Raw genomic sequence first — 26868 nt, forward strand, 5'->3', positions numbered from 1 at the left:
TCACCAGTCCCTTGCCTAATGCAAGAAAAGACCAACACTCTGCCCAGCTGGCGCATTTATTAGCATTAAACACAAGACCCTCCTCTTCCCGCATTGCAGGAAACCACGCCCACAAAGTCCCAGGCCCCTGAAGCAGGCGCCCTATGTCCGATTTCTGAAACAAGCTCTCAGGCCTTGGCGGTAGCCTGAGGTGCTCCCAGGGCTGTGAGCTGCTGAATTTTCTGGCTCATCATCTCCATGACAGCTGTGGGAAAAAAGAAGAGTCAGACCCTGGTCAGGAACTAAAGGGGAGAACCCAGAGTTAAGGAAAAGTGACAGGGAGACAACCAACTACAGTTAATAAAACTTTTAACACAGTGATCCACTGTGGAGGGCACACACAACACAAATTTAGAGTCTAAAATGTGTCAGTAAATATGAAAACCACTGGGATATAAAAATGAACAAAATACAGTATTCAAATGAGTCAGATATAACCAGAAAATAACGTGGAAAAGATGTCTGCCTTTAGAACAGTGGTTCTCAATCCTGACTGTATAACAGAATCACCTGGGGAGCTTTTAAAAAAACATTGTTCCCTGGAATCCCTGCCACCCCCGCCCCCCCATTGACTTACGGTTGATCCTTGAACAACAGGGGTTTGAACTGTGCAGGTCCACTTATTCGGGGTTTTTTTTTTTCAGTGGTAAATTCTACAGTACTACATGATCCACGACTGGTTGAATGTGCAATGCGGAACGGAGGATATGGACGGCAGACTGTAAAGTTATATGCCGATTTCCTTCTACTTCACCAAGGGTTGGCACCCCTAACCCGCACACTGTTCAAGGGTCAACTGCAGTTGGTTTGGAGTGGGCCCAGGTTCTCTTTTTAAACTCTCTGGGTGATTCTTAATGTGCAGCCAGGGCTGTAATTGCTAGCATAGCTAGTTAGGGCTGTATTTCTTCGCCGGGTGTTCATTTACATGCATCTTCTCCCTCATCCCATCCACACTAAATAGGAACTCAAACACAAAAACAAAGACATGATTCCCTTTCTGTAAATTTCTCAAGCACGGAACCCAGGAATCTATAAATAGTGGGTATATATTGCACAGAATCTAAAGAATAACACATCAAGACGCCAAAGAGAAAACCATGGTTTTAATCCAGCAAAGGGGACATCCCCATGGATCACAGTGCAATCCCTGTTTATTATGGCCGTAGAAAGGGTTCAAAGAGGTGCCCAAGGCCAAGCTTACCCTGTTTCATGGCATGCTTCTCCTGCAGAGCTGGCTGGATTTTCTCCATTTGCTTGGTGAGAAAGTCTATCTTCCTCTTGAAGAAGTCCCTAGCATCCTCAGCCGTCTGCAAGGTCAGAGGTGAATGAGGGGTTAAGAGGAGACCCCATTCTGCACTCTAGAACTCCCCTTCAGAGGGGCATCCACATGCTTCCTTCCACTCACCTTCTCTACATAGTAGCCAGTTCCCACATCGATGAGCACATGTTCCACATCATGCAGCTTCCCAGGGACATACATCTGAGAAGCAAGGATTAAGGGAAAACTAGCCCAGCATGAGTCATGATTCCCTGTCAGCTAGTGTGCTTGACCTCCTAACGCCCTTCTTTCTAAAAAGCTAGAAGGCAGGAATTCCCTGGCGGTCCAGTGGTTAGGACTTGGCACTTTCACTGCCGGGGCCCAGGTTTGATTCCTGGTTGGGGAACTAAGATCCGGCAAGCCTCAGGGTGCAGCCACAAAAATTTAAAAATAAAAAGCTATAAGGCCCAAGGACCAAATAATCTGGAGGCCTACAAACTCCAAATGCAGAGAGACAGGGAAGTTGGTTCCTTATGGAGAAAATCACATATGCTGATCTTGCCCTCATCCCATCTGCCACCTTCCAAGCAGTTCTTACAATTCTTCCCATTAGCCCTTCCAGAAAGACTAGAGTGATTTTTTTCCTGTTGCTGTTGAGTAGTTGAGTGAAAAGGCAGCCTCACTTTCCCTTTAACACTCCCAAACATGAATTAGCTAATTCCTGATGAATTTAATGTTCATTATTTAAGCAATCCCTACTACACTGCTATTCCTGTGTTTCCCTTTCAGCCTGTCAGTTCTCTGGTACAGTTTACAGGTGCCTATTGTCATAACTTACTCACTCAAGTAAAACATTCAACAGGTAGACACAATCCAGGTTTCTTAGTAACAACAGTTTAGGAATAAGAGCCACAGTTGAACTAAAATTGAGGATTAATAAACAGAACCAACACCCTTGTTTCTGTATCCTCTCTTCTAATTGCTTATGTTTTCTAAGTTACTAGTAGAACTGTAAACCACCAGTTTTACTTCCCTATTAGGTTATATCCTCAAACAGCAAAGGGAAATAATCACACCTCAATTCTACATACACCTGGGTGCTCACAAAGCATTAGCTGGATGTTGGCCCCGGGTTAGAGAGCAGAGCTAGGAAGCGTGTATAATAGTACTCTCAGAACCATCTGAGCACTCTGGAGTAATTAAAACCTCCCGTCCTTCTTGGCAGGTTAGATGTGAGGAGAAAAGGCGAGGGCAGGGTAGCAGTTCCTGCAGAAAGGATACAGAACTCGTCAGTGGGACCAGTAATTCTTTCCCTGTGAAAGCAATTAAGACAAACAAGTGGGGGAGGTTGGCAGCTCCAACGTTTAGACATTAAAGGGAGTTTCAACACGGCACAGCACCTAGAGACTGTACAAAAAGGACGGAAATAGGGAAAACAGGAGCAGAAGAATGTCCTGGACATTTCAATTCTGGGTAAGCAACATGCAAAGGGCTCCCGTAGCAGTATACAATACATAATGGACTGCTCTCTCGTCTCAGGTAAGGGAAACTGAATTAGGAGGCGGGAAGAGAGAAGCCGGCTCGCAACATCCCCCAGGTTGCCTTCACACGCCTACCCCGTACCCTCGTTGCTTTTGTTCAGCACGTTCAGACAGTCCTTGGCTTCCACATACTTGGTCTGTACCACCTTGAGCTGGGCAATGGACGTGGACAAGAACTCCACTTCCTACAGAGGATGGGAATAAGGGTCAGTGTGAGGGCTGGCGGGAGAAGGGGGCACAGCCGGAGAAGGGGCGGGTCCTGGCACCGCGTGGCGGTTTCGCCTGGGAAGGGAAGCCTCCCCAGCTGGGGAGGAATGGAGTGGGGTGAGGGAGTACCCGTGGTGGGGAGGGATGTGACGCGGCAAAGCGGTGTCTCTGGGGCCCATCCCCACCTGGTCCAGCTGGTTCTTGAGCATTTCTAGCTGCGGCAGAGTCAGCTCGGTGATATTAACCGACTGCGCCATGCTGGGAAGGACGACTTATGAAGCTGAAGCCGGCCGGGCGAGCAACGCTCTAGCCATCCTCTGTGCATCTCGATGGCTGCGTCGGGAGGCCTCGCTGCGCCAGACGTCTCTATGGTCCTCCGTCCCGGAAGGGAAGGAAAGGCTGGTTAGTCTCTGTGACTCCCATTGGAAGAGAAAGGGTAGAGGCACTTTATTTTCTCACAACGTCCCAAGCCTAGCGTAGTCAAGTTGTAGCAAACAGGATTCCTACGCTCAAGGAACCTAACCATAACCACAGCGTTGTAAAGCAATGTATGCTACTCCACGTAGGTGGTATAAATCTAGTGACAACAGGCAAGGAGGAAGCCTGTGAAGTTCTCCGAGTCGGGGGGAGTAGCACTGTGAAAGGAATGCTTTGGGGAGAGGAAGCGGGAGTCTGGCGGTGGAGAGAACACAAAGGAGGCCCGTTATCAACTAAAAACTACAGCAGTGGGTTTATTAATCAGTGCAGTGTGCTAAATTACCATGTGCTAGAAGTGAGGGATACATAAGAGTGTTAAGATACGTACTTCTGGGGGCTTCCCTGGTGGCGCAGTGGTTGAGGGTCCGCCTGCCGATGTAGGGGACACGGGTTCGTGCCCCGGTCCAGGGAGATCCCACGTGCCGCGGAGCGGCTGGGCCCGTGAGCCATGGCCGCTGAGCCTGCGCGTCCGGAGCCTGTGCTCCGCAACGGGAGGGGCCACAGCAGTGAGAGGCCCGCGTACCGCAAAAAAAAAAAAAAAAAAAAAAAAGATACGTACTTCTGAACTTAATCTAGTTGGAGAGATAAACCGTACATCAGCATCAGAACCCCCCAGAATCTGCTGCTAAAGTGCATGGCACTAACAAGTGTAACAGCTGTTTGTGGGGAAAGGACAGCAGCCTATAACATCCGCTTAGGAGGGGGGCAAAGCAACTGAGGCATTAAACTTGTGTCACTCCCGGGATACCTGAGGGCAGGAAGACAGGATAGACATGAGGGTACCTGGCCAAGACACTCTCAATGGATCTGTCTCTACCTTTCCTTGGGCCTTTGTCCCCACTTAATAGCATTTTGATGCCCCTCTCTCCTTCAGCTTTGTCTGCTGAGGCCAAGACAGGCCCAGCTTTGTCTGTTGGTTTTGCCTTTCTTCCCAAGACTCTCAGACTTGAACTCCTGCAAGCTATTCTTATCTATTTATAGTACTACACAGTAGGAAGCCAGCAATAGTCTTATCTTCAAATGTTCTCAGAGGAACTACACAAAACAGGGTTTAAGTGATGTATCTTTATTATATTAAAAATTAAATCAAAAGGAAATGTTGCATATAAAACACTGGGGAAAATCATTTAAAATATTTATCGTAAGGGCCAAATCTAAGTTTGGAGGTAGAACAGTCACATGGCTTCTATCAGCAACAGGAGAGCTCCAAGGGGGTCACTGCAGGGAGACAGGCAAGCCATAGGCTACAGGTGCAGCCCCAATAAGATACTTGAGTCGGGGAGCCTGGCGGGCCTGGCTGACATAGTACAGAAGTGGGGCTCCTGGGCCTGCTCCAAGCCAGCCCTGCAGCAAAGCCTCTGTGTAGCGGTCAATGTCACGGTCAGTCACATCCCAGAGGTTACCTAGAAACAGGGGGCTGGGAAAAGAGAAGGAAGAAATACAAAGTAAGGGTCTAAAACAGAACACCTAGGAAAACACGACTGGTGGTGGTGGTGGTGGTGGTGGTGAGTGAGTTGAGAGGGATTAAGCCAATGAGGAAATCCCTTGACCCATAGTTCCAGGAGGAGGATAGAGGATGGCAAAGGGTTAAGGGCCCAGGTATGCCAGGGAAGTAGGGTGGGAGGAAGGAGGTGGGGCACAAAAGAGGAAGGATTTAGGGTTCAGACCTGGGAAAGCACTTGGGATGGGGACCTAGGATGGACTTTGCCCCTCGAGACTCACCAGCCAGCCATGATATACTTGAGCACGATGCCAGCCCCCTCCAGGTTTCCGTGCACAGCCAGGGCTGCACTGCTGCAGCCGAACAGCAGGGCCACCGCCCGGCAGCTCAGCCGCAGGACAGCCTGCCCATCCAGGAAGCGGGCACCAGCCCCATGCCCTGCATAGCTGAGGCAGAAGGAGGCGAGATGAGCCTGACCTAGCAGGGCCAGGCCTCTGCTGTGTCTCCAGAGGTGTCCTGAGCCAGTCAGGGGCTCCAAAGCCCCAGAGCAAACCGTGGTGATACCCACCCTGTGGGACTGTCCCTCCCCCCACCTCCCTGCCCTGAGCACTCACATGTACAAGTCACGCTCCGCCAGGGCCGCCTGCACCTGTTCTGGGCTCGGCACCTCCCCGACCACCCCTTTCCAGCCAGCTTCACTACAGGGAAAAGGTAGGAGTAAGAAGGGTTATGGGGCAAAGAGGGCAGAAGGAACAGTAGGGAGAACGTGGGCTGCAACATTTGATTCTGGAGAAAAGGACATTTGCCCCTGTGTTGTGCTACCCCTCCCCACCCCGCTTCTTACTCTTCTCCCGCTGACCTGCTAAAATGAGCTCGGAATTGCTCCTCTGTGCTTGACAGGTTATTGTGGGGATTCAGGACGTAGAAGGTACTGCGAGGATCCACACCTTGGCTCAGCACCGACGAGGCCCCGGACTGATGGGGAGACAGTGGTGATCAGAATCCTGGTCTGGCCCAAGGGCCCAAGCTCCCACAAACCCCAAGCCCCTTTCCACAGCTGATCCATTCCTAAGACCTCCTTCTTCTCTTCCCAGGTTTCTCTACCTTTTCTTGCCCAGTCCCCAATCACCCCCAGTCCCCACTCCCTGAACCCCGCACCTCTTTGATGATGGAGTAGCTGAGTAGGAATCGGAAGGAGGGCAGCCGAGTGACAGGCAGGGCCCGGAGGCTGGGCATGCTCTCCCACGGGAGCTTCTGTAGGTCCTGGGCAAAGAGCACTCAGAGGTTACTGTCCTGAGCCAGGGGTACACAGGAGTCAGAAAGGGCATGGCGGCGAGTAGCTACCCACTGCCCACCAGGCGCTGCCCCTCCGGCCCCTGGCTCCTTACCTTGTCCAGCACCAAGACAAGATGCCTACTGCTTGGTACCGTCTGACCCTGTAGACGCTCTACTGCCTCACTCAGGAGCTCTTGGGCTCGTTCTGGCAGGGCTGGGCACAGCCCATAAGCCAGGGCCTGAACGTCCTGTGGGGTGAGGGTACTGGCACCACTGAGCATGATCTGCAGGGGAACAGTGGTCATTGAGTACCATAGCTCCCATCTCCACCCTCAGTGGCAGGTGGGAAAGTTAAGGCTACCTTCTTCCCCTTCCCTGATTGCTCAACTCACTTTCAGCAGAGTGGGGTCAGGATACTTCCAGCCACATTCCTGCAGCAATTCTTGTAGACGGGAGGCCTCCTGGGCAGGGCCGGGGTCCTCACTGGATGGCAGCAACAGCCTCCGCCAGCAGCCCAGCACATACTTCTCTAGGGAAGTGGTGAGAACCTGAATGCAGAACAGAGCTGTCAGTCAGAAAGGAAGCTGAGTTTCTTTCCCCACAGGCACCGACATGTTGGAGACGAGGAAATGGGTCTTCCAATAAGTGGATGTGCCTTACTTATCCTACTGCCAGTCATAAAAGGCAAGAAGCGAGAAACATTTTTTCATTTGTTGAGACTCTGGGGGAGTATAGATAAGACGATTTGTAGGGGGACTTCCCTGGTGGTGCAACAGTTAAGAATCTGCCTGACAATGCAGGGGACACGGGTTCGAGCCCTGGTCTGGGAAGATCCCACATGCCGTGGAGGAACTAAGCCCGTGCGCCAAAACTACTGGGCCTGCGCTCCAGAGCCCGCGAGCCACAACTACTGAAGCCTGCGCGCCTAGAGCCCGTGCTCCGCAACAAGAGAAGCCACCGCAACGAGAAGCCCGCGCAGCACAACAAAGAGTAGCCCCCGCTTGCAGCAACTAGAGAAAGCCCACATGCAGCAATGAAGACCCAACACAGCCAAAAAAAAAAAAAAAAAAAAAAAAAAAATATATATATATATATATATATATATATATATATATATATCTTTAAAAAAAAGATGATTTGTAATAAATCACTACGTTTTGACAAATACGAACAGGTGGGCAAAAGCTAAAGCCAGGAAGTGAAATGAAAGCTGTGGTCGGGAGGCTGATACTTGGGCTTAACTTCTTTTTTTGTACTTATCTTTAAACATTCCATTGCCATAACCCCTTCCAGTCTCAGACTCTTGTTTAAAGTGCTTCCCAAGTGACATAACTTTTTATTTAGGCCTACACTTCCAGAAAGGACTTGAGGTGGCTCAGCAAGAACCTGGGACCCCTGAGAGAGAAGATATTCCTAGGGCAGGCCGATCCCACCCCACGCTGGGGACACACACCTCCATCCTGCGGTCCAGTTCCAGCCGCCCCGTCCACCATTCCCGCTTGTCAGTACAGCTGCTGTTCTCTTTCTGTTCCTTCTGGATGGCATCAAACTCTTTCAGGGCTGAACTCACAGAAAGCTGAGGGAGATGGGGTTGTAAGAGTTCTGCTTGTCCACGTGACCTCCATCTCTCCATCCCCCAGCCACAGCTTGACCAGAAGCCTGCCCCAGCCCAACTTTGCTCCCCAGCCCAGAAAACCTACCTTGTTCTGGGCAGTGGGGATCTGCACAGTGACTGGGGGATTGTCTTTTTCCAGCCGGGTCAGCAGGAGGGTGTCACCCATGGTTCCAGGCTGGAGGGTGGCCAGGGCCAACACACACACGGTCACCCCTGACACACAGGACGTGCCCAGAGTTATTTCAGCTGTTACAAAGAATTCCCTTCCCTGTCTTCTGCATGCAATCCCTGTCCATCACTCAAGACAACTCCTAGAAGATTTCCCTGGCCACTGGAGTTCAAAGGTGCTCTCCCTTACCCTAACAGCTCCCTGTAGTCAGAGACCATGTTTTGTATTTATTTGTGTCCCTACAGAAACTAACAACCACTACCCCCCACCACTCCCCACATACAGTGAGGCACTCAAATCATCCGTGAACATGTTTCGTGTTAGCATAGGAAGACCCATGACACTTGAACCAACTTACCCCTAAAGAAAGAAAAACACTGAATTTGCTGGTAACTCAAATTGAGATTCAAAAAAAAAAAAAGAGGGGCTTCCCCGTGGCGCAGTGGTTAGGAATCTGCCTGCCAATGCAGGGGACACGGGTTCGAGCCTTGGTCTGGGAAGATCCCACATGCCGTGGAGCAACTAGGCCCGTGAGCCACAACTACTGAGCCTGCGCGTCTGGAGCCTGTGCTCCACAACGGGAGAGGCCGCGACAGTGAGAGGCCCGCGCACCGCGATGAAGAGTGGCCCCCGCTCGCCGCAACTGGAGAAAGCCCTCGCACAGAAACGAAGACCCAACACAGCCAAAAATAAATAAATAAATAAATTAATTAATTAATTAGAAAAAAGAAAGACTTCTAGATTTAAGGTATGTCTGTTTGGTGAGAGTTACAAAATGTCTAATCAATGGAAAATTTATGATCCTTCCGTAAGGATCATAAACGTGTGTGTGAACTAACTAATGCCTTAAACTCCTTCACCCAACTCTTCCCTAAGAAGAAGAATAAAAGAACAGCAGAGGCACTGATGCCTGCCGCCATACCACTGGGGATCAGAGCCAGGCGCTCCTGGAAACTCTCCTTCTCAGGCTGGGGGAAGTGGCCAGATCCTGATGCTCTGAAGGAAAAGAGGCGCTGGATGCGGGCCAGGGGTATGTCTCCAGGCCTCTCCTGGAGGTTCAGCCCCTGCAGCTGCTCTGCTATTTCAAGCGATCCTTGGCGCTTCTGGGCCTTGCTGCAGGCAACACAAGAGGGGGTGAGTTCTGCCTCCTTCAAAGTCTGGACCACTCCCCCCAGTCTGTCCCAGCACAAGCCTTAGGGATGGTGGGCACTCACCTGAGCTGCCTGTGGAGGTGGATGAGCAGCTGGTGGCGACAGGTGATGGAGACAGACTCGGTGACAAGGCAGGCAGTGGCGTAGGGATCCCGGTGGCCCAGGCACAAGGCCAGGAGGCGGCAGAGGTGAGCGTAGAGCCCACTAGGAGGGCAGTGACTGACCCCACGGAAAGCAATGCTTAGTGAGTCACAGATGGAATCCAGGATAGAGAGACCTAGAGGAAGGTCAAGACACCGATGAATCCCCGACTTCCTAACTGATAGGAACTTTCCAAGAATGAGTGTCTGTCTCCTCTCCCACGTGGAAAACAGCAGCTACCACTTATGAAGGGCAGTGTGCCAAGTGGGGAGCTACGCAGTTTACATGCATCAACTCTCTCCATCCTCCCCAAATTCCACCTTACGGTTAAGTAAATTGAAGCTCAGAGAGGTGGAGTGACTAGAGTTCAGCTAGTAGACAAAGAGTGCTAGGATTCAAACCCAGGTCAAAGGCTACCAGATCCAGATGGTCCAAAACCAGAACCAAGGACAGTAATGGAAAGGCACTGGGATCAAGTGATCACACCTTTGTGGTCAGCATACTTACTGACGGCTACGGGGGCCGAGGGGAGTCGGAGCGGAGGACCAAGATCCTTATCTCTCTCCTTGTCTGGGCCCCGGACGGGCAGCTCTTCTTTGCTGGCATCCCGTCTCAACACCTCACATTCTCCTATGGATGAATCGAGCCCTGGAGCTGGGGTCTTCCCACCTGGGCAGACAACACGACTTTCCTGTAGAGTTCCCTCTTCCTGCCATCCCCTTTGCTCTCCCTTCTAGGGTCTGGTCCCAGAGCCAGCAAAAGAACTTTCTTCCTGTTCCATCTTTGGCACCAGTTATTTCTCATGTTTTGGCCCCAGGGCAACCCCAAAAAATCATGGACCTCTATTTTCCACCCTTGCCATCATACCTGAGGCTGAGTCTTCCCCATCAGGGCCCCTGAGGATCTCAAAGCTCATTTCCATCTGCTTGTCAGTCAGTTCCTCCTCAAGGATGGTCCTCATCATCTCGGGGCCCAGCTCCTCACAATGTCCTGATGCCAGCTTCTTGACCCTCCGGCTTCTACCACTGAGGCCAGGGTGCCCAGGGGCACTGCCTGGGGCGGCCACCGAGTTTGTCTTCACGCTCGGGCCCTTCCTGGCCCGGCCCCGGCCCCGGCCCCGGCCGCAGCCCCGGGAAGCAGTGCCCCGTCCCTTGGGTCCCTCTGCAAGCCGTGCCCCAACTGAGACAGGGTCTTCCAGGTCACTGTCATCACTGAAGTTCACCTAGGATGGTGGGAAAGGGAGAAGGGCCAAATGACGAGACATTGTCCGCCAGCAGGTGGCGCTGTGGAGGCGCCATCATAGAGGCCCTTGGGGAAGATTTAAGAATCAACCTCCCAGGTATTAGGCCACACTCAACCAGGGGCAGTAACCCTGGGTTGTGGAAGGAGGGAGAGGAGGAAGGAAGAGAAGATAAGGAGGATGAAAAGGGAAAGGAACCGTATAGAGTGAAGAAAAGTCCCTTCTGTCTGAAACAAAGATGGACTTGAACTAGGTCTTGCTGTGGAAGATATAGGGGTCCTGCAGTAACAGAGCTTAAGGTTCCCCACCCCCACCCCCGCCAGCCCTAGGAAGCTATTCCAGAGACACCTGCTCTGCAGAACTCTCCTGCAGGATCACCCCCACTCAACACCAGTACCACCTAGCCACAGTCCCATCTCACCTTGAGGCGTGTCTGGGACCTCTGTTGTACCCTGGGGGCCTTGGGAACCTCAGGCTTGCTCTTTGTAAGGAGGACTTCCTCAAACACAGTGAAGGGGACACGAGGGCCACCCTGCCTGACCCGGCCTGGGGGCTTAGGTGTACAGGGTGGTCCTCCACCTTCCAGACCTTTCAGAGAGGTATTTGAGAGCGGCAGGGTAGCAGAGACCTCTTGCTGGCGTCTTCGTCCACAATGTTTTTGGCTCCAAGGCTTAGAGTGTTCTGAGCCTGCAGGGGTCTTTACTGATGGTGGCTGCCAGCCCCAGGAGCTCGCAAAAAGTCGAGGAGTGCAGCAGCTGAGGCTAGCCAGCTTTGCAAGGGCCTGAACCAAGAGCAGGTTGGCTCGCCAGGGCTCCAGGTGGGGTATCCGAGCCACCACAAACTTTAGCCCCAACTCCAGGATCTTCCCCAGGCTCTTGTTTGACGGCTGGCTCAGCCCCTCCAGTGCCAGCTGTGCGTATGCCTGAGCCGAGATCTCATCGAAGAGGCCCAGGACAGGAGAGGGGGGTGCTTTCTGATTCAGGGAAGCTTGTAGAGCTTGGGTGAGGCGCTCACTGGCTGCGGGGCAACACTTCAGCACAACCTGCAGCAGATCCAGGCCCTGGGCCTGATGGCCCATGGCCAGCCTCGCGCCCGCTGTGATCAACACCCAGCGCAGACAGACTACTGAGAGGACAGGGCTGGCACAGAGTGAGCAGTCACAAGTGGGCAAATGGGTCAGGAAGCCAGGGCTGGGCTGGGGCTTTGTTTTCAGGATCGGGGAGGAGTTAGTAGAAGGTGCTACAGGGCCAGGCTCCTTGGCCACGGTGGCCACCAGCTCCAGGTCAGGGCCTCTTAGAACAAGCTCTTCCTCTGGAAGCTCTGGAGGATGGGGCACCCAGGCCCGCTGCTTCCCCTTCTGCAAGTGGACCTTCTTCACAGAGTCTGGGTGCTGCGCTAGTCCGACAAACTCTGAGGGAAGAGTGGAAAAAGAATTACAAAATTGGGAGAAATGATACCAGTGTGTCCTGAGCTACCTCAGCGGCCAACGACCTATGTTATTTACTTACTAACTGTTCATATACGTTACTGTACTAACATACTAAATATTAGCATACTTACTATTTTTTCGAAAATTTCGAAAATTTTTCCTAAAATTTTCTGCCCTTCTAACAATGCATCAGCACAGCCCACAGAGCCCCCATATCTGCAGCTCAGAAGGCTGCATGGCTCAGGCCAGAAGGCCGGCACCCAGAGGCCCAAGTCTTAATCCTGTCTCTGGCCCCTGACTAGCCCCATGATCCTGGCCTCAAACATTGAATTTCTCAATTTTCTGAGTTTACAAATGAAAAAACTCTATGTTCCCAACTCAACTTTCCAGGATTTTGTGTGGGTCCAGTGAAATACTACAGGTAAAAGTGGTTGATAAGGAAAAAAAAAAAAGCACCATAAATACAATATTTTATTATTAGCTTAAACCCTTCTGAGGATGCTACATTTGTGCTGCCCCATACAGTAGCCACATGTGCGGCGTCTGAACACAGGAAGTGTGGCGAGTACCTAAGGCACTGAATATTCAATTTTATTTAAATTAAAATATATTAGTGCTGGGAATTCCCTGGCAGTCCAGTGGTTAGGACTCAGTGCTTTCACTGCAGGGGCCCGGGTTCAATCCCTGCTCCAGGAACTAAGATCCCGGAAGCTGCATGGCACAGGCAAAAAAACCAAAAAAAACCAAAAACAGAACAACAACAACAAAATATATATATATGTATGTGTCTGTGTGTGTGTGTGTGTGTGTGTGTGTGTGTGTGTGTGTGTATATATATATATATATATATATATATATATATAAGCACTGAAAACTAGAAGCAGGTAAGGTAGTCCTGGACAGCCTATCTGAAGGAGGGACACCAATGGTCTGACTGAAGTGAAGGGAGCTTTGCCCTGGGACACAAGTCAGTCTGATTTAGGAGAGAACCTAACCTTGACATGTAAAGCTGTGTTGCAGTGTGTGCATCACTCTCACCACCGCCCACGGGCATAGGGGCCGGGCTGCTCACCTGTGCAAGACTCGAGCAAGAACAGAACCTGCTGCAGGTCCGACTGACAGAGGTCGATGTCATTGCGCGCCAGCTCCAGCTCCCCCTTCAGCACCAGGAACAGGGCACACCTGGTTGGGAGAGAAGATGACGACCCATTAGTGGAATCCTTTGTTTTCCTGGAGAGTCTTTTTTTAAAAAATAAATTTATTTATTTATTTGTTTGTTTGTATTTTTGGCTGTGTTGGGTCTTTGTTGCCATGCGCCGGCTTTCTCTAGTTGCAGTGAGCGGGGGCTACTCTTCATTGCGGTGCACTGGCTTCTCATTGTCATGGCTTCTCTTGTTGTGGAGCACGGGCTCTAGGCACGCGGGCTTCAGTAGTTGTGGTATGTGGGCTCAGTAGCTGTGGCTCGCGGGCTCTAGAGCGCAGGCTCAGCGGTTGTGACGCACGGGCTTAGTTGCCCCGCGGCATGTGGGATCTTCCTGGACCAGGGCTCGAACCCATGTCCCTTGTAGTGGCAGGCAGATTCTTAACCACTGCACCACCAAGGGAGCCCTCCTAGAGAGTCTTTCTGCCCCTTTCCCAGGCAGAGCCATTACAGTCTTTTCCAGTGTCCAGAAGGCCTTTAATTCCTAAGGCTGACTTCAGGCACTCCCTGACGAAAACCCTCTACACTCATCTCTCAAACCAACTCACCCTCGTGCCTGAGGACAGGATTTCCCAGACCGAACTCCTCACCAAAAGGATCCTCCAGGCGAAGAGATTTAGGGAAACATTGTATACTAGATCTCCCTTTTGGAGATTGATAATGTGTGTTAGCATACTGGAGGACATGGTAAGTCCTATAGGAAATGAAAACATCTAATCTTGATTAACTCAGCATTTCCCACTTGTTCGCCATGGAATGCATTCTTCCACCAGCCCGTCCAAATATAACGTTAATCTGTGGAACAGTTTGGGAACCCACGGTCAAGGTCGTAGGCACTCAGGTTTGGGAATCGGCATCCTCTTGGGCCCTGTACTCACTGGCGCGGTATCTGCAGCTTTGTTGTAAGTTTCAGGGCCTCCAAGCAAAAGGCTTTGGCTTCGCTCACACTACCCAGGTGGACCAGGCGGGAGACCAGCTTCTCCGAGCAGCTTAGCACCTCAGTAAGAACCTGCCATTTTTGTACCAGATTTTCACCTGTAGCAAAGGAGAGAGACGAGACCATCATCATGTGGAACCAGGACCCGCAGCCTGGATCCTCTGCAGACATAACTGCCAGCCCCGCCATCTAGCCTGTTCCTTCCACCTTAGCTCTCCTCCTCGGACTTACCGTAGTCCAGAAATGGTGTCTCCACAGCTGTCTTCTGAGCCGAGAGCACATCGCTGCCCATGAGCAGGAGGATGATGCTTCGGAGGAGCTTGTGGGCATCGATGAGCGCTATCTCAGGTGTCTGCCAGCCTGCGCAAGCGTGGGGGGAAGGTGGGAGTGACAAGAAGGGAGATGATGTGGCCAGAACTTCCACCACCTTCAAACAGTAAGAAAGCAAATGCGAAGCATGCTCTCACCCTCTCCCTCCACACTCAAGGCAGACAGAGCTAATCAATCACAGAACTCTCTCCCCCGAGGCCACATGGAGTCTCAGAACCCTTGTCAGTGTCGTGTTCAGGGCAGTCACTGAGCAGTCAGTTAGAGTCAGCAAGCAAGCTGAAACTCATCTGCTATCTCAGGCCTGCTCTGGGCAGCTTCTAGTTAGGCTCATCCACGCAGCTGGACAGCAGAGGGGACGAGGGCAGAGAAGAGCTGACAGCGGACAAACCACACAAGGAGGGCCATCCACCCTCTTCTTTCACCTTGGGCACAGAGCTGCTCCCACAGGGAGGCCGAGAGGCTGCCTGATGAGAGGCTCAGGTAGACTGCCACAAGCTGCAAGGCCTGGACGCGCAGCAGGTACCAGGCCTTGGATGGCCTCTGGAGGGCAGGGTCCCGAAGCACAGACAGCAGCAGAGAGGCACCCTCAGCCACCTGGGGGGAGGGGGCAGGGGCGGAGGAGAGCAGTGAGTGAGGCAGGATCAGCAATTCAGAGCTCAAGGTGCCCCTACGGATCACGTAGCCCAGACCCCTGCTTTTCAGACGATAAAAGCTGGAGAGCAAACTAGAGCCTGAAAGGGCAGGAGACTCAGCCAAGTCACACAGCTAGTGTGTGAGGAAGCCCAGCCTTTTGGATCCCACTGGATCTCCAGTTGAGGGCGCCAGTGTCATCCCAGTTTCTAGTCACGGGACAGACTTTCCCCCTTGCCCCAGAGGGAGCTGGAAGAGGATGAAAAGGATGGAATGGCTCCTAGAGAAGCACACGTGGACGATCCACGGGAGAGGGCAAGGCGAGATGTTTCTGCTCCTCGGGGCCATGAACATTCTCTCCAGCTCCAGGGAAGCCTCAGGAGCCAGACAGATTATCTGGAGAATCCTAAAATCCTTCCCATACCCAAGACCTTCGGGGATCAAGAAAGTGAGAAGCACCTTCTGGCAAGCACAGTAGAGCTGACTTCGCAGGAGGTCACAGGTCAGGGAAAGGAGCAAGCATGTATCTGTGGTGCGATCCAGAAGCTTCAGACTTGATTCTGCCTCTTCCAGGTACAACTGAGGAAGCAATCGGGGGTGCGTGAGCATGCTGGTGAGGAGAGGCAGCCGGACTCTCCAAATTAAAGCAGATTAAAGCATTTGCAAGCAAAATGTTGACCTTGTCCAATTAAATATTAAATTATTTCAAATATTGTAGTCTACGTAGGAATTATTCTCACTCACTAAAATGCTCATTTAGTACCTTTCTGTTAACCACTAAGCTAGAGAGACAAAGCTGGATAAGCTGTAAGCGGGCCCTTCCATCCAACAGCTTGCAATGCGGGGGCGGGGGGGGGGGGCGGGGGGGGGCGGGGGCACCCAGGACCCAGGGAAAGTGGTTGATTTTACCCTTGAAGAAGGGGACATATAAAATGCTTTATGAAGGAGACAACTGAGCTAGACCTTGAAAAGGGTTTGCTGAAGGAAAATAAAGTTGGGGCGAGGGTGCATTTAGGGTGAAGGGTCTACCACAACCAAAGACAGCGGGGTACGTATGAGGAATATAAAGTAAGTGGTACAGATTAGCATAAAGTTCATGGTGTGGAGCGGCGAGACAAAGAGTGAACCAGAATGTAGAAGGTGTGCAATCCAGAGTAAAGCATCTGGACAGTATCCCTCAGGTAGCGGAGAAGCCAATGTAATCCTTTAAGCAGGAAAAGAGATAAGATCAGATCTGTGCCTAACATGATGCCGCTAGTAGCCGGAGTGGAAAAGGGAGGAACTGGAGGCCAGGAGACCAGTTAGGATACATTGTTAACAGCCCTAAGTGAACAAGAAGCATCAACTGGGACAACAGAAATGGCTGGGAAACCCCGGATTAGCAGCGTATTGCCAGTGCAGACTAGGTAAGACTGAATGAACAGTTGGTTTGGCAGTGGGACGGAGAAAGATCCCTCCTCTCCCCCAGCTGCGTCCCAACCACTCCACACTTTACCATCCTTCAGCCAAATGTGGCACGGAAGGCAGAGAAGCCACTCCTTCAGCAGCCTACCTTCTCAGAGGAGAGCTGGGTCACCGAAGCCAGGTCCCCCTGCAGCCCCAGGCTAGCGCGGCTGGGCACTCACCTGGGCGTAGCTGGGACAGCCGAGTGTCAGGAGGAGCTGGGTGGCGTGGCAGGAGGAGCCGGCTGCCTTCGCGTGGTCCTCCAGTCTCTGGGAGACGATCCGTATGAGCAGGAAGACCTCCAGAGCTCGCAGGGGCTGGGAGGCCAGGAGCAGCACATTTGCCCAGCTCGCGCTCAGCCTTCATTTCTAGCCCCTCCCCTCCAGCCCTTTGGGACCTTGGTCTGACCTGAGGGCCTGGCTGGAATGTGGCCACCCAGACCGAGCAACCACTGGCCATCCTCAGGGAGCCGGAGAGGAGAGCAGCGAGGGCGTCTGCAAACCCTCCTACCCCCTCACTTGTTTTAAAGCCCACACGCCAGTTGTCTTCAATAGCCAGGATTTCCTGAGCGTTTGCTATGTGCCAGGCACTGTGCCAGCTCACTTTATTTTCATAGCAACTCTAACCCTAATCTTACAGACGAGGAAACTAATAGGTTAACATATGTTAAGCTTCTTGTCTAAGTTCGCATAACACGTATGTGGTAGAGCCGAGACTCAAATCTAGGGCTCAGGCAGCTTCCCAGGCTCCTCCTGCTAGGAATATGACCTAATGCCCACAGTAACAAAGATCCTCTATGTGCAACGTCCTTTTTCAGAGGTTCCTAACATGGGGTCCAGGGAAGAGCTTCAGGGAGTCCTTGAAACCTGACATTGCATGTAAAAATGTAAAATTGTATCTGTAGGCATTTATGTATTTTTTCTGAGTATACAGGTCTCAAATTATCTGATAATTACCAATAATTATGGCTACCGTTTGAGTATTCCGTTTACACACACCATCTTTCACGCATTATCTCACTGAATGCTAACAAGGCTATGAGTTAGTAGTATTATTACCCTCATTTTAGAAATAAGGAAATGGGCTTGGAAGGTTAAGCAACTTGTTTAAGGCCATGTACTAGTAAACGCTGGAGCCTGGATTTAACTCAGGGAGACTGGTGACACAGCCCACACTGGATGACATGACTTCTCAGCAAGGACACAGGCCAAAGAAGGTGAAGGAGCTGGGTTTCTGGCCCGTGTCAACGCCCTGCCCCGTTACCTTTGCCACCAGCTGGTAGAGGGCCGCTAGGATCTGTAGGGAGGCTGCTGTCTGCTGCAGACACCGCACAGCGGGGGCCTGCCCCTTTGTAAGCACCTCCTTCCACAGGGCCAGGGCTTGGTCCAGGCATGTGGACTGAGCTGTAAGTCAGAAGAAAGGGACCAGCCATTCTCTCAGTGTGGGCATCTGGGGAAAGGTGGTCCTCTTCCCCATAATGGCCTCTGCCCTTGTGCCCACCTTCCACTCCACAGGGCAGCCTCCCTCACACCTGGGGCACCCACAGGAAGCCACAGAGGAGGCCCCATCCCACCACACTATGTTCACGGTCCTCACCAGCATCTGCAGCCAGGTTGAAGGCAATGTTACTGTATAGGAAACGATCTTCCTGGAGTTTATCTTCATAGTTCAGGTCATTGACTTCAAACTCCTCCAGGTTACGAGGGGCCTGGGCCCTCCGATCCCGCTCAATACCCTGGATGGGGCGACCAGGGTGAAAACACGGTTGTCACGAGCTTACTGGGGCCCAGGGAAAATAAACCCTGTATCCAGTCCTGCTTAACCCACAGCAGCCATGCTCACCTCCTGCATTTTGGCCTCCAGGGTACAGATGTAGAGCCACAGCAGGGCCTGTGCTTTATCATCCAGAAGCCGATCCTCGGCCTGGGCCTCGGGCCTCACAGACTCCAGAAGCTGCAGGGCTTCCCGGATGGCATCCAAGGCAGAGCTATAGGGAGAAGATGCACTTAAGCCAGGCTACTGTGAGTGCCTGCCACGCTGTCCTGGGAAGGGCCTTCTGCAGCACAGCTGGCCTCATCCTTTGAATTGAGTTCCATGACCACAAACTCAAGGGAGTGCTCAGGGACGTGGAGAGGGAAACGGGCTCCAGGAAGGGTAAGAGGAGCTAGGGCAAGAAGCAAGAGTGGCCTTCCCAGGCTTTCCTCCTCACCAGTCGGTCTGCTGGGCAAAGTCGTGATAGCAGAGCACCTGAGCCAGTTCCACCAGGTGGGTGGCTCGGGCCCAGGCCCCGGCCGGAGTTTCCTCGGGGCTCAGCTCCAGCAGGTCGCAGATGACATTGAAACGTTCCTGCCCCGTGTTGGCCCGCACCGCCTTGTAGGTCCGCAGCTCCTCCCTGAGCAGGACGGCCAGGGTCTCTGGGTCCCAGCCGCTCAGGCTGTCTCGCAGCGTCCTGAGAGAGGGCAGGCTCAGCACCGGGGAGCCCATGAAGCACGGCGCCTCTGCCCCAGGCCAAGGAGTCCCCGCCTCAGCTTGCTGAGAGCTCCAGTGGGGAAAGCAAGAGCAATTGCCTGTCACCGCTGTCCCCCCAGCTACCCAGCACAGTGGCTGGCACACAGTCGGCACTCAATCCATAATGATGAATGGAGGAAACAGTGCCTTTTTCAGACATGAGGATGAATGTGACCATGAGTGCCAAAGCAGCCCTCTCCAGGGGATAAAAATGGTTGTCCCCTCCCCACCAACTCACTTCAGCTGTAGCTCCTTGTCTCCGGCTCTGGCTGCATCCATCTTGACCCGGACCCAGAAGGTGACTGGCTCAGTCATGTGTTTGGGGCCACAGGGCTGCAGGGCTGCCAGCCACAAAGTCACCATCTTGCAGCCCTGGGCCTGTTTACCCAGTTTCTTCAAACTCTCTACGTGCAGCCGGAAGCATCTGTGCAACTGACCAGAGGAAGAAAACAGACCAAACTGGAGAGAGGAAGCAAGGAGTCTGTACCATGGGGGAGGATGTGTGTGCTCAGGGTCCTCCTGCCCCCAAGCCCGCCCCACAGACACCTAAGAACTAAATATCTGGGTGCTCTCAACCTGAGGCTTCGACCCATCCCACCCATATATCCGTCACCCACACCCCTGCAAACCTGCTCCTTCTTTTTTTTTTTTTTTGTTAGAAGATGTTGGGGGTTAGGAGTTTATTAATTTATTTATTTATGCTGTGTTGGGTCTTCGTTTCTTGTGCGAGGGCTTTCTCTAGTTGTGGCAAGCGGGGGCCACTCTTCTTCGCGCTGCGCGGGCCTCTCACTATCGCGGCCTCTCTTGTTGCGGAGCACAGGCTCCAGACGCGCAGGCTCAGTAGTTGTGGCTCACGGGCCCAGTTGCTCCGCGGCACGTGGGATCTTCCCAGACCGGGGCTCGAACCCGCGTCCCCTGCATTAGCAGGCAGACTCTCAACCACTGTGCCACCAGGGAAGCCCCTCCTGACCCTTCTCAGCAAATCACCACCTTCTCCTGAGTTGGAAAGGCGAGACCATCTTGGCCTCTTCCTTCTCCCTCCCTCACACCAGCCACTTTCCAGGTTAATCCTTGACTTCTTGCACTCACCCACTTCTTTCCATCCCTTGGGAAGCTGTTTCAGTTCAGACGCCCACCCTTTCCTGCCTGGGCTGCTAGAGCCGCCTGGGTGCCTGGTGTTGTCCTTTCCTTCTGTTTATTCGCCACAGTGATGCCGAGAAGCCCAAGATACCAATCCGATACCAGGCCTCCACTTAAATCGAGAGGCTCATCAAACGAAACCCAAGGCCCTCTCTGACCCGTCTTGCCAACCCATCATTTCATGGGTATTCCTGCTTTATGACAGTGGTTCTCACTCTGGTTGCCCAAAGGACCACGTAGAGGAACTTTAAGAAAAATATCCAGATGCCTGGGCTCCAGTGCCAGAGATTCTGAAGCAATTAGCTTAGGACAGGCTGTAGAATTTTTTTTTTTTAGTTCACTCAGGTGATTCTAATGTCTAGTCAGGTTGAAAACCACTGGCCCAGGACAAGGCTAAATATAAAAAGTGAATCCAAAAAAAAAAAAAAGTAAACATGAAGGCGTGGTGAGATTAAAAAAAAAAAAGTGAATGAATCAAAAAAATTAAATAACAGTACAGGTGAGGTCCGGGAAACACTGCCCCAGGTACTGCTGCCAACATGCAGCTCCTAACTCTCTACTCCAAGGCAGGGTCCTGGCCAGGCCCTTTCACGCTACTCGAGCCCCTCCTCCCTTCAATATAACCTCCCTCCTGCCCTCATACCTTCTCAGGAGGCACCTCAGGATAGGTGTCTGGCTTTGCCAAGCCCAGGTGCTGACAGAGGGGCTCGGAGATGGCACAGGCCTCGGCATAAAGCTTGTGACTATAGAAGTTGTAGGCCAGGTTACTGGTGTAAGAGGCTGCAGGGGAGAGAGACGACAGCTGACCGCAGGAATGGTTCCACTGCCCTCTGCTGTTGGAGGGGCAGCAGAGAGATGCTAAACCTGTGGTCAGCTCAGCAGTCCCCAGATCAGCCAGGAACCCCCATCGCTAGGGAATGAGAACGGGACAGCTCTCCCCTTCATGCTCCAAGTCAGCCCATGCCCTCCATTCCAGGAAGGTAACCCCACACCAGGCAGCCTCTCTGCACTTGTTTTACAAGAGCCAAGTCCTCATCCCCACACAGGGCCTGTCTCTCCTCACATGCCAATCTCTGTCTTCATCTTGCTCCAAAGGTCAGCATTTTGGGGGAAACGCTCTGGCCTATCCTTTACTTCCCTCTCCTTCCCTCATTCCACTGAAGCCACAGTAGCCTCCCTGCTAGTCCTTGAAGACGCCAGCCCCTCTCCTGCTGTAGGGCCTTGACACTGGCTGTTTCCTCTGCCAGGGGACGTCCTTTCCCAGTTTTCCACATGGTCAATTCCCTCACACCCTCCAGGCTGTGCTCATGTCACCCTCTCCAAGAGGCCTACTCGGACCACCCTTTTTTTTTTTTTTTTTTTTTTTGGCCACGTGGCATGTGGGATCTTAGTTCCCCAACCGGGGATTTGAACCCACACCCCCTGCACTGGAAGTGTGGAGTTCCAACGACGGGACCGCCAGGGAAGTCCCTGACCACCTGTTTAAATGGTAATTTGCCCCCCCTCACCTGCCCTGACCTCCTAATTCCCTTTCTTATCCTGCTCTACTTTTCCTTTCCCTCCATATTTCTGATCACTTTCTAACATGTTGTACTTCAATTATTCTACTGTTTATGGTCTTTCTCCCCCAACCAGAATGTGGCTTCATGAGAGCAGAGATCTTCGTTTTATTTACTGACATATCTAAGTACTCAGAACAGTGCTTAGCACATAGTAGGTACTCAATAAATATTCACTGAATGAATACAATTTTCCTAAGTTCTAGTTTAGGCAGCTTCTTGGCTATCGATGTAGATGGCTGGGAGAAAATAAAGAAGGTCTTCAATATCAATACTCTGTGGGAAGAATTTTCATACTATTAATTTTTGTGACTCCTGATGACCTGTGGCCAGGTTCAACCTGATAATGTGAATATGAAAAACGCTCCAAAACCTTCTAGTGACTGAACTCATTAGGTTTATATGATTCAAACTAAAGGGCTATGCTTTTTGTAAAACTGAGGGGGAAATTTATTATGAAATACAAAACAGGTAAAACTAATTGATGCTGTTAGGATAGTTAGTGGTTACTGTTGGGGTGTGGGGACCAGAAGGGGGCACAAAGAGGGGTTTTCTCAGGTGTCTATGTCATGCTCTGTTACTTGACCTAGATGTTGGTTACAAACCAAGCTCACTTTGTAAAAATCCATCAAGCTGTCTGCTTATGATCTTTGTATTTTCCTGTATGTATATTTCAATAAAAAGAGTGGGGAGAAATATTCATGCCTGTTGGTTAATATATACATATACATAGTATATATACATATAGTAGATATACACAGTATATCTCTAGAGGGATACATAAGAAATTGACCATATTAGCTGCCTCTGCAGAGTGGGACTTGGGTGACTAGGATTAAGCACAGTAGAGGGACTTTTCGCTGTACGCCCTTTTGTGCAATTTGTATCTTGAATCATGTGAATGTTCTACCTGGTTTTAAAAAAATTAAGTTATAAATGTTCTACATTTTCATGAAACAAATACCAAGTCAGATTTCAAAGCCAATGAGAAAAAAATTCACATCTGCTATGATAAATGAGCCTCATCACTTCTCTCCTGCTGTTAAATACAGAGATCCTTATAAATATCTTTCTCACTGCCTCCCTGAGCCATAGGGAGGTCCCACAGAACTATCCAGCTCCTGCTACCTGCCTGCCTAACAAGCGATGACCCTCCCAAGAACCCTGTATCTGGGCCCTAGGACACTAACCAGTCATCCCCAGGTAGTCAGTCAGCTCTCGGCCTGACAGGCCCTGTAAGGCCTCCATCATCCAGACAACAGTAGATTTGCAACTTTCCACTAGCTGGGCCAGGTCAGCCAAATCACCTTCCTGAAGGGACAAAAAAGGTGAGAGGAAACATAATAGGTCTAAGGTGATGTCCACCCCACCTCGTGCCGAAAGCCAAAGCAACCCCAGAGCTCTACTGAGGGCAGTCAAGCAACTCCAGACCCTAGGACCGCTCCAGGCTTTTTGATTCCAGATGGTACCTGACAGCCTTGGGCAAAGTCATAAACCACCGTAGTGTAGAGGTGAAGTCCCTGAAAGTGCATCTGAACCAAAGCCTGCAGTTGCTTGGCGGAGTCCCCACAGACCTGAGGAAGGAAAGGGGAGCTTGGTTTGAGGGACAGGGAGCTCCAAGCTGAAGACTGGCCCAGAGCCCTGGAGAGCTGAGACAGCCGGGGAGTAGGAAGAAGGACATCAGGATGGGCCACTGCCCTCTCAGCGTATACGAGGCTGCTTGCTGGCTGGCAGGCATGGTCCAGAGAGCAGCTTACCAAGGCGGGAGCCAGGGCTTCCAGATCTTACCCAAGACCCTAGCCCGATGGAGTCCACAGAACCACATTCCCACCCTACCTCTAGGTCCTTAACTCACGCCATCCTGCAGCTGCCGGATGAGGCAACAGTAGCTTCCAAGAAAAGCAAAGAGGCCCAGAATGGCATCAGGTCCATAGTGCCCCTTGGTGCCTCGCTCCAGGACTGAGAGGAAGAACTGGCAGCTGTCACACAATGCCCGCAGTGCGGGTGACGGTGCCTCCATGCTGTTCTTCAGGACAGCTGATGCCTTGAGCAGAAGCTTGGCCACCGCCTGGGGTCCTCCCTCGCCAACCTGCTGAAGTTCAACTGCCAGCTGGCAAAGCTGGAGGCTGGGGGCCAGACTGGTGCTCCTCAGGTAATCGTAGGCCTTCTCCACTGCCCTCGTGGCTCTGGCGTGGTGGTGGCCCCAGCAGAGGCGACGGCAGTGTTCCAGGGTGAGCTCCAAGAGACAGAGGGCCCTCTGCGGGGAAAGAGGACCAGGAGAGCCCCCTCCCTCTCCCACCAAAGCTCTGATCACATGCCTGGAGAGCAGGTCACCTAGGAAATCAGCATCTGCTTCATTCAGACCATGCCCACTGCCTTCAAATAGCTGATTGGCAGCTACCACTCGACAGGCTGTGGGAGAAGCAAAGTGGGGAACCTCACAAGGGGTACTTTCATCCTCCAAGAGTACTAGAAAGCTCAAGGCCTTTAGCCGAGCTGACAATGCAGCCTGCCGCTCCACCAGGGCTTCTGCCCCCTTCCAAAGCAGAGAAAAGCTGCCCCGAGCCACAGCCTCATAGTCCTGGGGAGCAGCTTGTCGAGAACACTGCACCAAGCAGGTATGGAGGGGCTGAGCGACTCGGAGTGTGGCCTCTGGGATTCCCTGTGCAGCAGTGTTCCGCAGAAAGATGAAGAGAATTCGTTCCAGGTAGAGGGGTGGGCGCTGGGGTGTAGACATCAAGTAGCCATCGCAAGCCACCTCTGCCAGCTCCAGCAGGCTCCCCAGGTGCCTAGGGCAAGCCAGCTTGACAGTCAGCTGCTGGTTGCAAGCCCTCAGGATGGCATCACAAGCTTGCCTCCTCTCGGCATCAGATCGGCAGCTGGGAGAATCAGGTGGAAGCTTGGACAGGAACTCCTAGGAGGAGAAGAAGATGTGAATGAGGCTACCAAAGGAGAAAAAAAAAAGATAGGGAAAGGAACTAGAAATGAGATGGCTCAAGAGTGGATCTCCTACTAATCTGTCTCTTCAAATAAGTCAAAAAACAAAACAGCTCAGCTTGGTAAGCCAGGTGTATCCACAGCCAAACAGCACTCCCACCTTCAAGTCAGGCAGCAGCTCTTCAGCCTCCTTTGGACTTCTTAGCAGAGTCCCAAAGTTGACTCCTTTGAAGCTCCTCATGGTGCCGCGGGACTAGGGGAAAGAAAACGGATTAGGGAAGGCGGAGAAGATTTGTAAAGGAGCTAAATGAAGGGCGGGAGAAGGGCTTGAAGGCCGCGGAAGGCGGGGGGTGGGGGTGGGGGCAAAAAATCCCATCAGAAATCCTATCGGAAAAACATACATGCCAAGACGCCGGGCTCCCGTTATAAACCGACGCTTCTGCTATTCCTTCCTCCCAGCCTATCCCCAGCCTCACTACCCGTCCCACCAACCAACGCCCCACACCGGAGGCCTCCACCGAGCTCTTCAGCACCACCAGGACGTCCCGAGGTCTCCCGACCCTACCTCGTAGAGACGCCCGGCCTCTTCCTCAAGTCAGCGCTGGGGCCCCATTCACCTCGGCGCATACATACGTTCACGAGTACCTCCAGGCCTTCCGTCCCAGAGATAGTTCTTCTTCCCAGAGGCAGGACTTACCCACTAGACTGAGTACTCCGCAAGGATCCAAAATGTATCCTTCGTCTTCCGCGCCAGCCCCTCCTTTCAAATATGCCCAGCGACCAATCAGCGAGAGCTACGTAACGTCGGCGGGCCGCGAGGCGCGCTGGGAGTTGTAGTTTACTCACCGCGCTGCGTCCTCACGTGACGCCGGCCGGCGGGGTTTAGCCGCTATGAGGGCGAAAGCCTTTCGGGAATGCGGGTTTTTCCACATTTTCTAGTCGGGGCCGACTTCCTCAGCTACATGTAGCTTAGCTGCTATTGTGAAGGCCAGTCCCCTGCCTCCTTCTCCTCCCCTTTATCTTCAGAGCTCGGAAAGAGTTTAAATTTGCAGACAAGGGAAATAGGTTAGATAACAAAAAGAACTTACTTGGAAACTCGCGGTTTGGGTTACTAGGAAAAAAGGGTATAGCCTTTCATAGAATTCTTTAAAAATATAGTTTTCCGGGGCCACTGACATGAGTACTGTGGCGACTTCCAGCTCTCTCTGCCTTCCAGCCTTGCTCCTTGCATCAGTTGGATTGTTTGAGGAAGACAGAGGATCTTCTTGATGGGGGATGGAGGGTAGAGGGGTGGGGTGGAAGCTGTGAGTTACGACGGGAAACTCATTCACTGGGATATTTCGCAGTTTTTAATCGCTTATATTCGGTAAGTACTAACTACTTCCCCAAACATACACGTTCACTTGGCTCTGCTTCTCTTCCCTTCCTCCAAAGAATTCAGTTCACAACTTTGGGTCTTCCAGTTAGCTTTTCCCTGATGAACTCTATTAACTCATCCTTCTCTATTATTGGTTTTCTTCATCATCATCAACCTCTTTTAGGAGCTGAGAATCTAGCAGGGAAGACTATTTAAAAACAAACAACAAAAAAAAGCAATGACGAAGAATCTCAGCGCTGTAATGGTAATATTGCTGCAGGGGCTGAATGTGTATGATACATCAGTTCTCTCAGTACTCATTTCGTCTTGCTTACTCCTTAGCAGTCAGTGCTTTGACAGTGTTCTAGGACTTTTTCCCTATGTATATCTATTTGATTCTCCTGAAGGGCAGAAAACATCCTTTTTTTTTTAAAGAAGATGTTGGGGGCAGGAGTTTATTAATTTAGTTATTTATTTTTGCTGTGTTGGATCTTCGTTTCTGTGCGAGAGGTTTCTCTAGTTGTGGCAAGCGAGGGCCACTCTTCATCGCGGTGCGCGGGCCTCTCACTATCGCAGCCTCTCTTGTTGCAGAGCACAGGCTCCAGATGCGCAGGCTTAGTAGTTGTGGCTCACAGGCCTAGTTGCTCCGCGGCATGTGGGATCCTCCCAGACCAGGGCTCGAACCCGTGTCCCCTGCATTAGCAGGCAGATTCTCAACCACTGCGCCACCAGGGAAGCCCTAAAACATCCTTTTTTTATGCGTCTTCTACTTCTAACAAAAAGGAAGTTCTATAGAGATCAAAAAGTGCTGACAAGGGACTTCCCTGGTGGACCAGTGGGTAA

At 51.8% G+C, this 26868-nt stretch overlaps 2 protein-coding genes across 6 annotated transcripts; both read right to left on the reverse strand.

Moving 5' to 3' along the window:
- Positions 1-35: 35 nt before the first annotated feature.
- PFDN5 (prefoldin subunit 5) lies at positions 36-3555 on the reverse strand. Its single transcript, XM_079938086.1, has 6 exons — positions 3231-3555; positions 2921-3023; positions 2579-2610; positions 1445-1519; positions 1241-1346; positions 36-244 (listed from the first exon to the last, which is right to left on the reverse strand). Exons 1-6 carry the CDS (start codon positions 3300-3302, stop codon positions 168-170), a joined length of 465 nt encoding a protein of 154 aa, XP_079794212.1. The 5' UTR covers positions 3303-3555; the 3' UTR covers positions 36-167.
- A 1031-nt stretch (positions 3556-4586) lies between these two features.
- Positions 4587-25518, reverse strand: ESPL1 (extra spindle pole bodies like 1, separase). Of its 5 annotated transcripts, none has more exons than XM_079937972.1 (31): positions 25366-25518; positions 24829-24921; positions 23587-24645; positions 23201-23305; positions 22922-23042; positions 20816-20952; positions 19271-19464; positions 18734-18973; positions 18367-18511; positions 18121-18259; positions 17788-17927; positions 16707-16841; positions 15541-15660; positions 14874-15045; positions 14353-14481; positions 14063-14219; positions 13056-13165; positions 10976-11964; positions 10182-10536; positions 9822-9983; positions 9237-9450; positions 8945-9135; positions 7939-8066; positions 7692-7814; positions 6631-6786; positions 6352-6522; positions 6122-6226; positions 5823-5938; positions 5578-5661; positions 5245-5409; positions 4587-4939 (listed from the first exon to the last, which is right to left on the reverse strand). In XM_079937972.1, the coding sequence occupies exons 2-31, from the start codon at positions 24907-24909 to the stop codon at positions 4738-4740; spliced, it is 6345 nt and encodes a 2114-aa protein (XP_079794098.1). In that variant the 5' UTR covers positions 24910-24921; positions 25366-25518; the 3' UTR covers positions 4587-4737. The 5 variants fall into 5 exon arrangements, with proteins under 5 accessions (XP_079794098.1, XP_079794097.1, XP_079794096.1 ...); XM_079937971.1 differs by having other exon boundaries at positions 16707-16793; positions 18734-19063; XM_079937970.1 differs by having other exon boundaries at positions 9822-9944; positions 18734-19063.
- Between the last annotated feature and the right edge of the window lie 1350 nt (positions 25519-26868).

This window comes from Stenella coeruleoalba (assembly GCF_951394435.1).
Source record: "Stenella coeruleoalba genome assembly, chromosome: 11".
NCBI classification, from domain to species: domain Eukaryota; kingdom Metazoa; phylum Chordata; class Mammalia; order Artiodactyla; family Delphinidae; genus Stenella; species Stenella coeruleoalba.

Excerpts from the sequence above, each read along its gene's own strand:
- PFDN5 (XM_079938086.1), bottom strand. The coding sequence starts at position 3,302 with ATGGCGCAGTCGGTTAATATCACCGAGCTGACTCTGCCGCAGCTAGAA. Across the intron at positions 2,611-2,920 it reads GCTGAACAAAAGCAACGAGG|GGAAAGAATTACTGGTCCCA; the intron begins GTACGGGGTAGG and ends TTGCTTTCACAG. Across the intron at positions 1,347-1,444 it reads CTGGCTACTATGTAGAGAAG|ACGGCTGAGGATGCTAGGGA; the intron begins GTGAGTGGAAGG and ends CTGACCTTGCAG.
- ESPL1 (XM_079937968.1), bottom strand. The coding sequence starts at position 24,909 with ATGAGGAGCTTCAAAGGAGTCAACTTTGGGACTCTGCTAAGAAGTCCA. Across the intron at positions 6,523-6,630 it reads CTGACCCCACTCTGCTGAAA|ATCATGCTCAGTGGTGCCAG; the intron begins GTGAGTTGAGCA and ends GTTCCCCTGCAG. Across the intron at positions 6,227-6,351 it reads TTGTCTTGGTGCTGGACAAG|GACCTACAGAAGCTCCCGTG; the intron begins GTAAGGAGCCAG and ends CTCTTTGCCCAG.